This window comes from Octopus bimaculoides, chromosome 22 (assembly GCF_046866305.1).
Source record: "Octopus bimaculoides isolate indiv1 chromosome 22, ASM4686630v1, whole genome shotgun sequence".
Taxonomy (NCBI): domain Eukaryota; kingdom Metazoa; phylum Mollusca; class Cephalopoda; order Octopoda; family Octopodidae; genus Octopus; species Octopus bimaculoides.
The window spans coordinates 23438638-23456337 of record NC_142949.1 but is presented as its reverse complement, the minus strand read 5'-3'; the positions used below and the strand labels follow the sequence as shown (position 1 = coordinate 23456337).

The window sequence follows — 17700 nt, the reverse complement described above, 5'->3', positions numbered from 1 at the left end:
GGAGTTCCTGCCTTAAAAACAGGAACTACACCACAATTATTTTGTGTTCTTTGCTATATTGGTTTCTATTAACCCATTTATTCTATCCGAAGAATTTTTATTCATTTAAATAGAAGAAATACATATAATTAAATATATATATATATATATATATATATATATATACAAGAATAAGGGCAGGGAATCGTCAATTAATAATAGAATTAATAATTATATTAGAAAAAATAATAAAGTACTCAGATATCTAGATGGTTGTACATTTACAGATTTTTATTAATATGTCACATGTTTTTATAAATTAGCACTTGCACCTATTCTTGTAGATTCTCCAGATTGTCATAGTAGAATCTGGAGAATCTACAAAAATAGGTGCAAGTGCTAATTTATAAAATCATGTGACATATTAATAAAAATTTGTAAATGTACAACCATCCAGATATCTGAGTACCTTATTTTTTTTTTCTAATATATAATTCCTGTACATCACCTCCAAACCTTCTAATATATATATATAAATATACATATATACATATACATATATATATATATATTTATAGAAGGTGTATTCTAGAAGTTTTGAGACTTTTTCAGGAGACATTTATTGATTTTTAAATAAGTAGAAAACGCTAATTTCTTTCAAAGTAGGATCCTCTGACTTCAATGAACTTGTTGTGGCACTCCAGCCATTTCATGAAGGCCCCATAAAAGTCCTCAAAAGGAAGGTATCAAGGACCCTTGTCACAACTTCCTTCATCTATAAAACGACTGTCCCTGTGGTTCACCTTTAGCCTGGGGTACAACCAAAGGTCACAGAGAGCAAGGTCTAGACTGAATGGAGGGTGAAGGATGGTTTTGATGCCCATTTCATCAATTAGCTGGTTACCAAGTACCCTGGGAACAAGCTTTGCACAAACTTTGTGCTTGTTCAGATCTTCATGTATAATTCGATGTACAATTTCTACTCAACTCCAAATTGTATGCTTATTACTGTTATAGACACACAATAAACACTGTAAACAAACAGGAAACAACTTCTATCTCATTCCAGGGAGAAAAACTAGAGGTAGTCGATAGCTTCCGCTATCTGGGTGACCAAGTTAGTAGTGGGGGTGGGTGCGCTGAAAGTGTAGCTGCTAGAATAAGAATAGCCTGGGCAAAGTTTAGAGAGCTCTTACCCCTGCTGGCGACAAAGAGACTCTCACTCAGAGTAAAAGGCAGACTGTATGACGCATGTGTACGAACAGCCATGCTACATGGCAGTGAAACATGGGCTGTGACTGCTGAGGATATGCGTAAGCTCGCAAGGAATGAAGCCAGTATGCTCCACTGGATGTGTAATGTCAGTGTGCATGAGAAAAGCTGAACATAAGAAGCATCAGTTGTGGTGTGCAAGAGAGACGATTGCGCTGGTATGGACATGTGGTGAGAATGGATGAGGATAGCTGCGTGAAAAAGTGCCACACCCTAACAGTTGAGGGAACCCGTGGAAGAGGTAGGCCCAGGAAGACCTGGGCTGAGGTGGTAAGGCAAGACCTTCGAACATTGGGCCTCACCTAGGTGATGACTACTGACCGAGACCTTTGGAAATGTGCTGTGCGTGAGAAGACCCGGCAAGCCAAGTGAGATCGTTGCCAGTGCCCCTGGACTGGCTCTTGTGCAGGTGGCACATGGGATGCACCATTTTGAGCATGGCCGTTGCCAGTACCGCCTGATTGGCCTTCATAGGATTTTCGAGCGAGATCGTTGCCAGTGCCCCTGGACTGGCTCTTGTGCGGGTGGCACATAAAAGACACCATTTTGAGCGTGGCTGTTGCCAGTACCACCTGACTGGCCCTCGTGCAGGTGACACGTAAAAGCACCCACTACACTCTCGGAGTGGTTGGCGTTAGGAAGGGCATCCAGCTGTAGAAACTCTGCCAAATTAGATTGGAGCCTGGTGTTGCCATCCGGTTTCACCAGTCCTCAGTCAAATCGTCCAACCCATGCTAGCATGGAAAGCGGACGTTAAACGATGATGATGATGATGATGATGATGATGATTATATATAGCAATAAGAAAATGAAGGGGAATATGTGGTACTCATCAACTTGCAGACACTGTACTATGTTAATTAACCTATTTATTTTTCAACCAAAAGGACAATAAAGACAATATACAAACATATGTGACACACTATGTCATATCAACAATTAAAAATTAAAAATTAATTTTTAATTGTTGATATGACATAGTGTGTCACATATGTTTGTATATTGTCTTCATTGTCCTTTTGGTTGAAAAATAAATAGGTTAATTAGCATAGTACAGTGTCTACAACTTAAGAGTACTACATATTCCCCTCCATTTTCTTATTGGTATGTAAATTTAGGGTAAAACCTCCTTTTAACTGCACCCACTTATTGCATTTGGTAAAAACACTAGTGTAATAATAATTGGGTACCCTCCCAGCAGTATATTGGATAGATATTATCCCTTAGTGGGTTGGATTCACAACCCCTAACTCTCTTGGACTATATATTATATATATATATGATACACGTCCTGATGGCCATATGTTTGCATATATATATATATATATATATATAGTTATATATATATAGTTATAAGTATAAATATACCATAAACAAGTATAGAAAAATGGAGGAGAAAAAGATGTTGAATCAAAATTAGATTTGATACAAATTAGGATTTAGAACAGAGGTTCTTGAATGGGTATTTTGATTTTTCTCTGCATGAGCATTTATCATATCTATTTGCATATATAGCAGTTCTGACTTCATTTTCCAATTCTGTTATCGTGTTAGCTATATCATAATCATTTCTACTGTCACAATTTGGCCATTGCAGTTTACAACTTCGTTGGTATACAGATGCATATGTTTTCTAGATCCAGAAGGTGGGTTATTGAACTGTTGTCACTTTTACTATTGTTCATGTGGTACATACGCTGCTCTAAATTAGTAGAGTTAGCATAGGATACCTTCATAGTGTGCTGGTTAAAGATAGCATGGTATCAATTAGATTTAGGAAAGCATTTGTCCAAAGCAGCAAAAAATTTTCCAGCAGTCTTGGTTGAAACATGCGAATCGAAAATTGAGTTAAACCAGAAGACATCATGATTCCTATATCTGTTGTTTAGCTTATTTGATCTAGCGTGTTGTACAGGATTGGAACGATTTACAATGTTATGAGCAGTTGGATTATTGTGTCATGTGTGTCTATATTGAGCTTCTGTTAGTAGTTCATTGCCTTGACCGATTCTTCCTGGTCTGTATTCTCAATCTGAGTGAGTTCTCATACCGTAACATTGTGATGGTGTTCAATGTGCATTATTATTAGAAGAATTGACAATGTTGTGTATGCCAGCTTCTTGAATATATTGAATTTTTTCACAGTACCCAGTCCTAGCTAAAGCTGCATAATAATAAACTGCATGTAATTTGAAAATTTTATTATTAGCGGATAATCTAGAAATTCTTGTAGAAATATTCTTAATTATTCCCTGTATTATCAAGGGTGGATGGTTGGATGCTATGTTAATGTACTTAGTATGATCATTTGGCTTATGAAATGGTTCAAATAATCCAGTATCAAGACAGAAAGTAGTGTCAAGAAAATTTAGTCTACGATAATCTTTACCCATAGTAATGTTTCGTCCTAATTATTTTTAAATCTCAAGAAATTTTTCCTTTGCCTTCCTAATTGTACTTTACTACTTCTGTCCATTAAGAATAGGGTGTCATCCCCATATAGACCCCTTGTTACTTCCGAAAAGGAAGACTGGATTAATGAAAGGATATATATTCTTATTTCTTTATTGCCCACAAGGAGCTAAACATAGAGGGGACAAACAAGGACAGACAAAGGGATTAAGTTGATTACATCGATCCCAGTGCATAACTGGTACTTAATTTATCGACCCCGAAGGGATGAAAGGCAAAGTTGACCTCGGCGGAATTTGAACTCAGAACGTAACGGCAGACGAAATACTGCTAAGCATTATATATATTCTGACTAGGTCTGTAACCTGTGCAGTCAGATGACCCCATTGCTATATCAAAAGCATTCTCCCTATCTATCTCCCATTCTCCCATTGTACATGCAGTTCTTTCCACTCAAAGTAGCTGCTGCTGCTGCTGCTGTTGTTGTTGTTGGTGGTGTTGTTGCTACTGCGGCTGCTGCTATTGTTGCTGCTGCTGCTGTTGTTGTTGTTGTTGTTGTTGCTACTGCGGCTGCTGTTATTGTTGCTGCGGCTTCTGCTGTTGTTGCTGTTGTTGCTGCTGCTACTGCTGCTGTTACTGCTGTTGCTGTTGTTGCTGCTGTTGTTGACTGAGTTGTCATCAATTTTTTGTTTCAATACAATTCAAACATAACCAATAAAAGCTACAACAGTAACAACACAAATGTGTTGCAATCCCTTAATCATCCGATTCTAATTGAAATGATTTCATTTGTTTCAGAAAGTGAAGGTTCCTTGGTTGTCAATGTTCACTTCAATGCCAGTCTATGCCATCATTGTCAGCAACATCTCAGCTGATTGGGGAGTTTACACCCTTCTCACAGGGATACCAACCTATATGAAAGAAGTCTTAAAGTTTGACATAGCGGCTGTAAGTTCAACATTCATCTCTATAGAGATTTTATTTCATACATGCATACATATACACACACACACATATACACACGCACTTATACATATATAGATATCCGTATGTGTGTGTGTATGCATTATGTGTGTGTGTGTGTGTGTGTGTGTGTGTGTGTGTGTGTGTGTGTGTGTGTGTGTGTGTGTGTGTGCGTAATTGAAAACCAAGAAGATAGTGGAGATTTACTCACATCCAAAACTTTTATATATATATATACATAATTACACACACACACATATATATATATATACATAATTACATATATATATATTGCCATGATAGATCGCTGACCACTACATTTATATTTTCTTCTCTTTTTTTTCTCTCCTTGTTTCTCTCCTTATTTCTTTCTGTGTTCCTTTCTGTTGAAGAGCGTAGGTTCGAAATGTCAAAGACTTTCTCTATTCCCCAGCATTAAGCTAATACATCCATTTGTTGTTTACACCACAAATGTTTACACCATTTGTTGTTTACATCCATTTGTTGTTTACACATCAGTCTCTCTCTCTCTCTCTCTCTCTCTCTCTCTCTCTCTCTCTCTCTCTCTCTCTCTCTCTCTCTCTCTCTCTCGTAGTTTTTCCTTAAGGTCTTCAGGTTCTGGCTATATATAAATGAGAAATCCATTCTAAATTATCTCAATCTCTTCTCCGCTGACATACTACGACGAAGTCTCCAAGATGCAGATAAGATAGAGATTTTTATTTATTTACGGCCTCAAACATCTCATACCTTCGCGCTTTAGTCTGCCCTCTATTATTTATCTTGTTTCTCTCCATGAAATTCAATTGAGTTCAGTTTTTGTCTTAAATTCATATTTATTCATTTTCTAAGCTTCCTAAATTCATGCTACGTATATATTCTATTCACCTAGATTTCATTGCTCTTTTAAAAATTACGATTTATGCATTGTTGTCTCTCAAATATTTAAAATCTACAATTAAGAGCCCTATCTCCTCGCTGACGGTACCTACCCACCCCTACCCATTTTCCTTTATTCAAAAATTCTTATCGCTCCTTAAAATTATGGCTTTTAAGTGTTGATTTCTCAGCCCAAGAATTACAGCGTGATGTGCTGCTTGACTGGTCCCCCCTCTCTCTCTCTCTTTATATATATATATATATATATATATATGATGATGATGATGATGATCTTTTCTCCCGCCATGCCTCTGTCTACCCCTCCATCCTCTCTAAATCAGTCCCTCTCTCTCTCTCTCTCTCTCTCTCTCTCTATCTCGTAGTTTTTCCTTAAGGTCTGCAGGTTCTGGCTATATATAAATGAGAAATCCATTCTAAATTATCTCAATCTCTTCTCCGCTGACATACTACGACGAAGTCTCCAAGATGCAGATAAGATAGAGATTTTTATTTATTTACGGCCTCAAACATCTCATGCCTTCGCGCTTTAGTCTGCCCTCTATTATTTATCTTGTTTCTCTCCATGAAATTCAATTGAATTCAGTTTTTGTCTTAAATTCATACTTATTCATTTTCTAAGCTTCCTAAATTCATGCTACGTATATATTCTATTCACCTAGATTTCATTGCTCTTTTAAAAATTACGATTTATGCATTGTTGTCTCTCAAATATTTAAAATCTACGATTAAGAGCCCTATCTCCTCGCTGATGGTACACCCCCGCCCTCCCACCCCCTCCACCGGAAGTGCATTCCTCTGTCATCCTGTCATCCTCGGCTGTCTCCCGGAACCCATCTAGTGGCCTTGGCCATCCTCTCCCCTACCTTTGGGTAGCGCATTAAGTTTGAGTAATGTTTGCAGGTTGTAGGTACTGTTTTGCTTATGAATTCTTCCAATTGCAAGTTTTCTTTTCAGGTACACGACACTGCTTTTCCCCTTCCCAGGCTACAGGCCCACACCCCCAACACCCATACTGTTAGGATTGGCACTCTCAACGTCGGCACGCTGAAAGGTAGATCTGGTGAAATTGTTGAGATGCTTGAACGGAGACGCGTAGCTATGTGCTGCATCCAGGAAGTAAGATGGAGAGGAGGTTCTGCGAGGTTCCTCACAGGCAAAGAACACAGGTACAATATTTTCTGGGCAGGGAACACTGACGGGGTCGGGGGCGTAGGAATACTTCTAACGGAGAAATGGGTGGATAAGGTAATCGAGGTCGTTAGAGTAAGTGACAGAGTACTTAAGATCAGACTAGTGCTTCATCATAGATTAGCTACTGTCATCTCAGCCTATGCACCTCAACCGGGGCTACCAGATGGTCTGAAAGACCAATTCTATGACACCCTCTTGCAAACTACCTCGTCGACGAGTGACAGGGACCTTCTCTTTGTGGCTGGAGACTTCAACGGTCATGTCGGACGTCGTGCTGGAGGCTTCCATGGCATACATGGAGGCTATGGCTTCGGTTCCCGCAACGAGGAGGGAACCAGACTGCTGGAGTTCTGTGATGCAACCGATCTTATGGTCTGCAATACCAACTTCAGGAAACCTGCCAGTCACCTAGTCACCTATCGCTCCGGCAGACACTCTAGCCAAATCGACTACATCCTCGCCAGAAATAGGGAAAGAGGGCGGCTTATAAATGCCAAAACCTACCCAGGCGAAGAATGTACCCCACAACATAGGTTAGTAGTTAGCGACTTTGGGATCAAGGCAAAATGGGTGCCCAGAATTAGACAGGCTTGGAGGAGAAGGGTGTGGAAGCTTAAAGACCCTGCAAACGGACAGAGACTTAGAGACAAGTTACTTGAAGCATTTAACGAAATAGAAGGGGATATAGCATCATACAACGTGGAAGACAATTGGAGATTTCTGCGGGACAACCTGTTGAAAGCCACCGACCAGATTTGTGGGTGGTGTAAGGTCCCCTCCCGACCCAGAGTAACGTGGTGGTGGAACAAGGAGGTAGACAGGGCTATTAGACAAAAGAAACAGGCTTGGAAGGACTGGAAGAACGGTGGTAGCAGGGAATTGTACCAATGTGCCAGAAGGGAGGCTAGGCGACAGGTTTATTTAGCCAGAGGGGAAGCAGATAAGGAAAGATTTGCCAATGTTCTGCGCCGTGAGGACCAAAGACTCGAGGTATTTCGTGTTGCAAGACAGTGTAGGAGAGAGAATAGTGATGTTGTAGGAGAGAAATGTTTTCGCATGGATGATGGTACGCTTGCACTAAATGAGGATGCAAAGAAAGAGGTCTGGAGATGCCACTACGATAGATTGCTTAATAAAGAGAATGAATGGGAGAAAGAGAGCCTGCCGTATGTCGACCCAATAGAGGGACCAGCTATCCGAGTTGATAGTACCAGGGTAGATAAAGCAATTAAGAGTATGAAGACCGGGAAAGCCCCCGGCCCATCAGGAATCACTGCAGAGATGCTCAAAATATCTGGCAGTGTTGGCTATAGCCTAGTCACCCGTATTACGAACCAGGTGATACACGAAGGAGTCATACCCAATGACTGGTGTAGCAGCATCATAGTCAACTGCTACAAAGGTAAAGGTGACGCTTTAGATACAAATAATTACAGAGGCATCAAGCTGTTAGATCAGGTTATGAAAGTTACAGAGAGGGTCATAGCCCAACTAATTAGGGAGCGAATCAATTTAGATGAGATACAGTTTGGGTTCGTGCCAGGTAAAAGCACTACTGATGCCTTATTTCTAGTGAGACAGTTGCAGGAGAAATACCTAGCTAAGGATAAACCTCTGTACCTGACTTTCGTTGACATCGAGAAAGCCTTTGACAGGGTCCCCCGATCCCTTATCTGGTGGTCAATGAGGAAACTTGGGATAGAAGAATGGTTAGTGAGAGCTGTGCGAGCCATGTACAGAGATGCTGCCAGTAAGGTGAGGGTTGGAAATGAGTACAGCAATGAATTCCGGGTAGAGGTAGGGGTCCACCAAGGTTCCGTCCTCAGCCCCCTCTTATTTATCATAGTCCTCCAGGCAATCACAGAGGAGTTCAAGACAGGTTGCCCCTGGGAGCTCCTCTATGCTGATGACCTTGCCCTAATTGCGGAGTCACTATCAGAACTAGAGGAGAAGTTTCAGGTGTGGAAGCAAGGTCTAGAATTGAAGGGCCTTAGAGTCAACCTAGCTAAAACCAAAATCCTAATAAGTAGGAAGGTAGATAAAACACAAACCCCTTCAGGTAGATGGCCCTGCTCAGTATGTAGAAAAGGAGTAGGTAGTAACTCTATAAGATGTACCCGGTGCAAGCTATGGACACATAAGAGGTGCAGCAACATCAAAGGCAGGTTAACTAGGAAGTTAGTTTTTGTTTGTGGCAGATGTTCAGGTGCAATAAAGACTGTAAACAAACAGGAAACAACTTCTATCTCATTCCAGGGTGAAAAACTAGAGGCAGTCGATAGCTTCCGCTATCTGGGCGACCAAGTTAGTAGTGGGGGTGGGTGCGCTGAAAGTGTAGCTGCTAGAATAAGAATAGCCTGGGCAAAGTTTATAGAGCTCTTACCCCTGCTGGCGACAAAGGGACTCTCACTCAGAGTAAAAGGCAGACTGTATGACGCATGCGTACGAACAACCATGCTACATGGCAGTGAAACATGGGCTGTAACTGCTGAGGACATACGTAAGCTCGCAAGGAATGAAGCCAGTATGCTCCGTTGGATGTGTAATGTCAATGTGAATACCCGTCAGAGTGTAAGTATCTTGAGAGAAAAGCTGAACATTAGAAGCATCAGTTGTGGCGTGCAAGAGAGACGATTGCGCTGGTATGGACATGTGGTGAGAATGGAGGAGGATAGCTGCGTGAAAAAGTGCCACACCCTAACAGTTGAGGGAACCCGTGGAAGAGGTAGGCCCAGGAAGACCTGGGCTGAGGTGGTGAGGCAAGACCTTCGTACATTGGGCCTCACCGAGGCGATGACTACGGACCGAGACCTTTGGAAATGTGCTGTGCGTGAGAAGACCCGGCAAGCCAAGTAAGATCGTTGCCAGTGCCCCTGGACTGGTTCTTGTGCGGGTGGCACATGAGATGCACCATTTTGAGCGTGGCCGTTGCCAGTACCGCCTGACTGGCTCCCGTAGGATTTTCGAGCGAGATCGTTGCCAGTGCCCCTGGACTGGCTTGTGCGGGTGGCACATAAAAGACACCATTTCGAGCGTGGCCGTTTTCGTGCGGGTGACACGTAAAAGCACCCACTACACTCTCTGAGTGGTTGGCGTTAGGAAGGGCATCCAGCTGTAGAAACTCTGCCAAATTAGACTGGAGCCTGGTGTTGCCATCCGGTTTCACCAGTCCTCAGTCAAATCGTCCAACCCATGCTAGCATGGAAAGCGGACGTTAAACGATGATGATGATGATGATGACCACCTGTCTTCGTCTGTTGATTTTTCATAAATTCTCCCATATATATATATATATATATATATATATATATATATATATATATATATATATATATATATATATATATATATATGGGGTAAATTGTCACCATTTTAAATTTTTTATTTCACACATGCACATTGTTTTTGATTTTGTTAACTACATTACACAATAGAGTAGGGTCAGTTGGGCAGCATCTGTGAGAAAAACAACACCATGACACAATTCACTCTGCCAGAAATTTGGAAACGACATGCTGTACTGCTTGGCATTTGTGCCTGAAGCTCCAATACAAGCATTTCAGAGTATTTGGATGTCAATCTGAGGACATAATAATGGAAATGAGATTCGTCAGGTCATTAACCAGCCATGTATGGCAGCTAATAGACAATGGGATTCCATACACAATATCATGGAGAATCCTGGCCTGCATTAACAGGTTCAACTACTGTAAATTATGCATAGCAGAATGGGCGAGGAGCCTAAAGGACTCTCTTAACCCAGGGAACATCCTGAAATCCAGAATGGAGGTCTTAGGGCCATGCTTGCATTCCAAGCAATTCCTGCCAGCCTATTGGAACTCACAGGAATAGCAGGGCTACCGGCGATCAATAGCCAAAGCAACACAACCCCCTTTGTTGACATCAGCAATCGATTGCCAAGAAGAGACAAATCCCCTTTGTTGACATTGAGTAATGAGGTCATACAGCTGTTTGCGATAGTAATCGAAGAGGAACAACTTCCAGGTTATCTCTACTAAATGTCACCATTATGTTCTATTATATTTTTTGTTTACTGCCTGTGTTGTATATTAAATGCTTTTTTTTTTGTTTTTGGTTCTTGTGTTGGAGTAACCAGTAAACATTGAAAATCAACACCAAGAAGGAAGAAGTATTATTTACATATATTTATTCGTCTGCCCAACATCGGTGATCTATCTACACATAAAGTGCACCTGTGTTTAAATGACCTATAGAGCTATGAGTTCACAGCTAGCTTTTTTGTAGTTGATGTGTATGTAGTTTCAAAAAATGCCTTATTTTACAAATATGAGATGTATTGTCATTTTTATGTAATTTTTATGTAATTTTGGTAAATATGTCTGTTAAAATGAGATGTCAGTGTTATTTTCATGTTTGCGTAATTTAGAAGACAATTTATTCATCACACCTTGTATAGACGCATAATAATTGTATATATGCATAATAACTACATATTAAAACAAGAGATATATTCACCATTACACATGTTTCATTTGCTAATAGGAGTTACAAAATTAGGAGAAACATGCAAAATGTTTACTATTAATATTTATTCAATGTATAATGCACCTTGTGTAGAATACAAAGTCAGTTATTTTAAGATAAAAACAAAAAAAAACAAGAATTTGTGTCTATATCTAATGTGTAGGGCTGTTATATACTCCATGGAAGAAATAAAATAATTAGAAATTTTTGTTTAATTATTATTATTATGCTAATTAATATCTCATTATCCCCTGTTATTAAACTCTGAATCATTATCAGCTTCTTGTTCACTTGCAATTTATTCCACATTCTTTAATTTTTTCATCATCATTTTCCAATCCATCAATGCAATCGTTATTGAACACTTTTGTGATATTTTTGATCAATTTTATATGAGAATCAATAAAGTCTCAGGTTTCCTCTAGATATTGGGGCAAAGAAGATTTTTAGTTTTGTCTGAAGCACTCAAATCAGTGTTGGGATTAGCCAATATATTTTGAAATAAAATTATTTCAATATTTGTTCAAAGTGTTTCATTATCATCATCATTTGACGTCTGTTGTCCATGCTGGCATGGGTTGGATGGTTTGACTAGGGCTGGTAAGCTGGAAGGCTGCACCAGACTCCAGTCTGATTTGGCATGGTTTTCTACAGCTGGATGCTCTTCCTAACCCCAACCACTTCAAGGGTGTAATGGGTGCTTTTACGTGGCACCAGCATGGGTGCTATTTGCGTGACACTGGCATCTGCCATGACTGCAATTTTACTCAGCTTGATAGGTTTTCTTCTCAAGCACGGGATAATATCAAAGGACTCTGTCATTGCCTCCGTAAGGCCCAACACTCGAAAGGAACTCAGCCATTTTGCCTCCATGAGGCCCAACGCTCAAAAGGAACTCAGCCACTTCACCTCCGTGAAGCCTGCTTGAAAGGAACTCAACCACATCACCTCCATGAGGCCCAACACTCAGAAGGAACTCAGCCACTGCACTTCCGTGAAGCCTGCTTGAAAGGAACTCAACCACATCACCTCCATGAGGCCCAACACTCAGAAGGAACTCAGCCACTTCACTTCCGTGAAGCCTGCTTGAAAGGAACTCAACCACATCACCTCCATGAGGCCCAACACTCAGAAGGAACTCAACCACTTTGCCTTCATGAAGCCCAATCTTCAAAAGGAACTCTGCTACTTTGCCTCCGTCAGGCCCAACACTCGAAAGGAACTCAGCCACTTTGCCTCCGTCAGGCCCAATGTTCAAAGATTGATGTTTTACATGCTACCATGTAAATATTTTGTGGTTGTAAAATATTTGTAAAAACCCACAAGGAATGATGACAAGTCCTCTATTATGCTGACGCTATTATTTTTCATTTATCACATCTGTGAGATGGCCATAAAAAGAATGCTGTATAAACATCAATTATTATTTTAGTAGAACACCATCATGATAATCACAAATAAATCTACTTTCCTACCAAATTATTACCCACCCAACCCTTTTCTCTAACACAGATAATGACATTATTTGCAGATTTAATCTCTTTGGTTGTGTTTTTATGAGATAAGCAACCAGTTTCCACCCATTAGTAGGAGAGCAAACATAACTATGTCAGCTGTCATTCATCATCATTATTTAAAAGTCCACTTTCCAGGCTGGCATGGGTTATACACTTTTCAAAGACAGCAATGTTTTCCAAGTTCATTAGATAAATACAGGTTTCCTTTTCTAGAAACCAATGATAAATTGTTGGAATTAAATAAATATTTCTTCATAGTCTTTAGACATCCATTGGCACAATGGTTCTTTAACTAATTATGACTTACTTTGAAACAAGAACTACAAGTGAAACATTGCTTCAATTTTTTCCCAAAACTGGAATATTTATCATTTCATTTGAAATAGTTAAGCTGTATTCTCTGAAATCATAAGAATAATTTTTTTGGCAATTCTGACAACTTGTATTTCCATTATTCTTGTATTGCAGAATGGTCTGGCATCAGCTTTACCCTATATTGGTCTTTGGATTCTTATCAATGTTTTTGCTGTTCTTGCTGATTTCGTACGAACGAAGAACTACCTCAGCACAACCTGGACAAGGAGGTCTTTTGATGCTACAGGTAACAATATCACCTGAGATTTGTTGTTATTATTTGACCCCAGATCATCTCTAGTTAGTCTAACCTAGGACAAAAATAGTGACCAACCCTGCGAACCTTCATCACTTTCAACAAGGCATATACACTTATTTAAGCACCTGAACAACAAACTCATTAAATTGACATTTAACTGGTTGAGTATACCACAGACATGTTTCCTCTTAACATAATCCCCATTTGGAATCAGTGTGACACAATGCATGCCGCAATGTGTGACAAAGTTGAACCTTTTAAATATTGGTACAATCCTTTCCACAGGCTTCTTCACAGTTTCCATTAATCCACTTGCAGTCACAAAGTTGGGTTGGTCCATGACTATGGTACATGGCACCCAGACATCCAGCTACCCTGTCTCTGAGGCACCTTGTCTCCCAGGCACCTTGTCTCCCAGGCACCTTGTCTCCCAGGCACCTTGTCTTCCAGGCACCTTGTCTCCCAGGCACCTTGTCTCCCAGGCACCTTGTCTCCCAGGCACCTTGTCTCCCAGGCACCTTGTCTCCCAGTTACCTAGGTATCCTGCCACTCCACTGCCCAGGTACATGAGATTGAACCCAGGATACCTGATTATGAAACCAACTATTTAACCACTCAGCCATGCTGCATCCACATTAGATGATCCAGGATTAAATACAGGATTAAATTATTTAATCCGAGGTTATCTAATATACTTCATTCTTTTTAAGGCGGTAGAGTGAATTAAGAGAGATTTGGCTGCTATTTCTTGCAGGAAAAACAACTTTGTTTTCAGTTAACTATTGTTGTTATTGTTGTTGTTGCTGGTGCTGGTGCTGCTGCTGCTGCTATCGCTTCTCTTGTTGCTGTTGCTACTGTGTGATCAAGGCCAATCGAGCCATGACCATCCCATCTTTTTAGTATATCAGTGAAAAAAACTTCAAAAGCAGTGGAGGAGGTTTCTATATGGTCTTTTGACTTGCTAGAAATAGCAGTAAAGTCTTCTTTGAATCACATCAACCATCTTTTAAAAAAAAGGACACATCGGGAAATGCCACATGATACTTAAATCTGAAAAAGAAACAGGCAGGATGGTCACATTTGGAAAGCCTGTGATCATACATTTGTATCAGCAATCTAGAATGAATCAAGAACAGCCACAAAGTTTACAAATATTTTTCTTTTTTTGTTGTTGTTGTTGTTGTTGTTGTTGTTTGTGTAAATTATTCTTTTATCTGTTTTTAATTGTCTTTAATTTCAGGCAAAATTGTTCCTGCAATCCTTTTAATTGGCCTTGGCTACATGGACTGTCGGACACCTTACGTTGCTGTTGCTCTCCTCACATTGGCTGTCTCATTGACTGGGCTTCAGTACAGTGGTTTTATTGTGAACCATGTTGATATTGCTCCCCCAGTTGCAGGAATATTGTTTGGAATATCAAACTCCCTTGCTGCCATCACTGGTTTCATCTCACCATTAGTAACAGCAGCTGTCACTCCAAATGTAAGCATTACTTCTTTTTTTTTTTTTTTGCTAGCCTTCATCATGAGGTGAAAGACATTCCACCTATGACCATCACTACTTTTTACCCATATATATGTGGTTCGCATTGCTTTTTTCAAAAATAGTGGCCTGTGATTTAAGAGAAATTTGGCTGCTATTTCTAGCCGGTGAAGTGACTACCCAGAGGCTCACCATGATTGGTTTATAATAATTAGTAAGGAGAATCATGGATGGAAGTGCTAGAATCAGAAGTGTGGAAAATAAAATGTTTTTCATTCTGATTATAAAATCTATAAGTAAATTAACTACCTGTGATATACTGGGGTCAACATGTACAACTGTATCCAACCAATATTTCAAGTAATGAGTCAATGCTACAAATCGTTTTGGCTACATGTGGCTATTTTCTTGATTCCTTTATTTAAATAAATGACATCATCATCATCGTCATCATCATCGTCATCATTATCATCATTATTATCACTGGAAGCTTTATTGTAATTGTTATTGTCGTTATTATTGTTTTGATTCGCACTGTTCTATTTGCGGTTGTTCTTTACTTGAAAGCAGACAATAACAAATCACCAAAGGTTTCAAGTAGTACCTTCTCCTGTCACTCAAAGAGACAATACTTTCCAATGCAAGCTATACCCAACAATATTGTCTTCTGGATCACCTCGAGCCTAACAACAGCTCCAATATTCTTAAAATGTTTTTCAATGCTCTTGGAAACTGCTCCTAATGCTCCATTTACCACCGATATCACCATTATTTGCCTCATGCCCCATAGCTTTCCTATCTCATCCTGCAGTGGCTGGTATTTCTCAAACTTTTCTGTTTCTTTACATTTCACCCTTGAATCACCTGGTATTGCAACATCTATTATCTTTACTTCTTTTTCATCTTTGTGGATGATCACGATATCTGGTCATTTTGCCTCTATGACTTGGTCACACTGCATGTTAAAATCCCAGATTTGTACTGTTCATTTTCCATTACTCCCTTTGGCTTGTGTTCATATTATTGTTCAGCTCTCTCGAGGTTTGCTTTACCACACAACAACCAGTAGACATATCTGGCCACATTGTCGTGTCTCCTTTTGTATTCGCGTTCTGTGAGCTTACAGCATTCATTAACAATATGGCTTATACTTTCTCCCTTCTCAGAGCACATCATACACTATGGCGAGTCATTGCTTTTGTCAATGTGATATTTGGAGTAGTTTGTTCTGAGACCTCGTTCTTGAGCGCTGCACACTAATGCCTCAGTGGGGCCTTTTAAGTCTCCTTTCTGTAGCTATTGCCAGGTTCTCTTCCAATCAATCTCATCTTTATTCTTCAAGAACTGCCTGTGCATTTTCTTGTCCTGCCAAATTTTCTTCATCTGCTCTCTCTGGTCTTTCTTAAATCATATTGGATCTACAGCTTAGTTCACTTTTAAAGTTCCCCACATTTTCACTGCTTCAATCCTTTCTTCTTTACTCACCTTGAGATACCGAGCCAGGCTATTCTCCTCTTCCCTTACACAATCTTCACAACACACCAATCCCTGTCCTCTGTTTTTCCTCTTTACATATAATCTTGACACATCACTCTTGGGGTGTAGTTCCTTGTTCATTGTCATTAATTTACATGTTCTCCAGTCTGTCTCTTGTAGTTCATTCTTCTTCCAAGACACTATTTCTGCCCCATATCTCATCAAAGCAACTGCCCACGTGTTAATTGCTCTAATCTTATAGCGGCCATTTAGCCTCGATTGGAGTACAAGCCGAGTTCTCCTCAAATACTCTTTCCTGTATGTTTCTTTCATCTTGTGTTCATTCATCTTATCTCTTTCAATGATACCCCGGTACTTATATCCTTCCTCTCCGACTTCCTTTATAGTTTCGTCACTTTCCAGCTTGATCTCATGGCTTTTACTGAATCATTACACAACATTTCTTGATCCCAAATTCCATGCCAATATCTTTGCTAATCATCTGCACAGCTGCCGTCAGACTCTCAATTTCTCTCTCAGTCTAAGCAAATAGCTTTAGGTCATCCATAAACCACAGGTTGTTTACTTTCCCCCTGCCTAGCATTTCATTTAAATTAACTAACACCACATTAAATAATTAATTAGTTAATTAATTAATTAGCATTTAACAATTTCCGTTGTATCCTTTTTGTGTTGCAGGGAACCCAAGCAGAATGGCAAATTGTTTTCTACATCTCAGCTGCCATTTATATTTTTGGTGCTGTCTTTTATTTCCTCTTTGCATCAGGAGAAATTCAACCTTGGTCCCAAAAATGCATCAGTTCCACAGAACCCAAAGTGGTTGAAGTCTCTTTAAAACCTTTGATGCCCGATTCATCCAAAGTTTGATTCTAAAAATTGTTTTCTTTTCGATAAAAGTAAAATAAAAACCAAAAAAAAATAAATAAAATGTTAAAAAAAGCAACCTGTCCTCCATACCATTCACAAATTTTCCTCTCACCACTCATTCCATATTTTCTTTTTCCCTATGTATTGTTGTTCTTATCTATTTGTTTCATTTTTATTTGATAGCCCCACCTTCCCACCCACCTTTAAAAAACAGATTCTTTCATTTCATTACTATTCAGTTTCTGATGCAAGGGTCCCGGTTTGTTTCAGAGACAAAACTCATTAAGAGATAATGAAAAGTTTTCATTGTTCTCAACGAGTATCTTGGATCAGTTTCAAGTTTCCTTCTCTGTGTATGTGTGTGTGTGTGTATGCTTATGTACATTCATATGTATATATATATATATATATATATATATATGTGTGTGTGTGTGTGTGTGTGTGTGTGTGTGTGTGTGTGTGTGTGTGTGTGTGTGTGTGTGTGTGTGTGTGTGTGTGTGT

The 17700-nt window shown here is 39.6% G+C and overlaps 1 protein-coding gene across 1 annotated transcript in view; it reads left to right on the top strand.

The window, feature by feature from the left end:
- Window positions 1–17299, top strand: part of LOC106872174 (sialin) — a 77808-nt gene extending 60509 nt beyond the window's left edge. The window contains exons 7-10 of the mRNA XM_014919064.3: window positions 4462–4611; window positions 13209–13341; window positions 14594–14835; window positions 17011–17299. Coding sequence (XP_014774550.2) covers window positions 4462–4611; window positions 13209–13341; window positions 14594–14835; window positions 17011–17199 — 714 coding nt within the window. The 3' untranslated portion in view covers window positions 17200–17299. The remainder of the gene's footprint in view (window positions 1–4461; window positions 4612–13208; window positions 13342–14593; window positions 14836–17010) is intronic.
- Window positions 17300–17700: the final 401 nt, after the last annotated feature.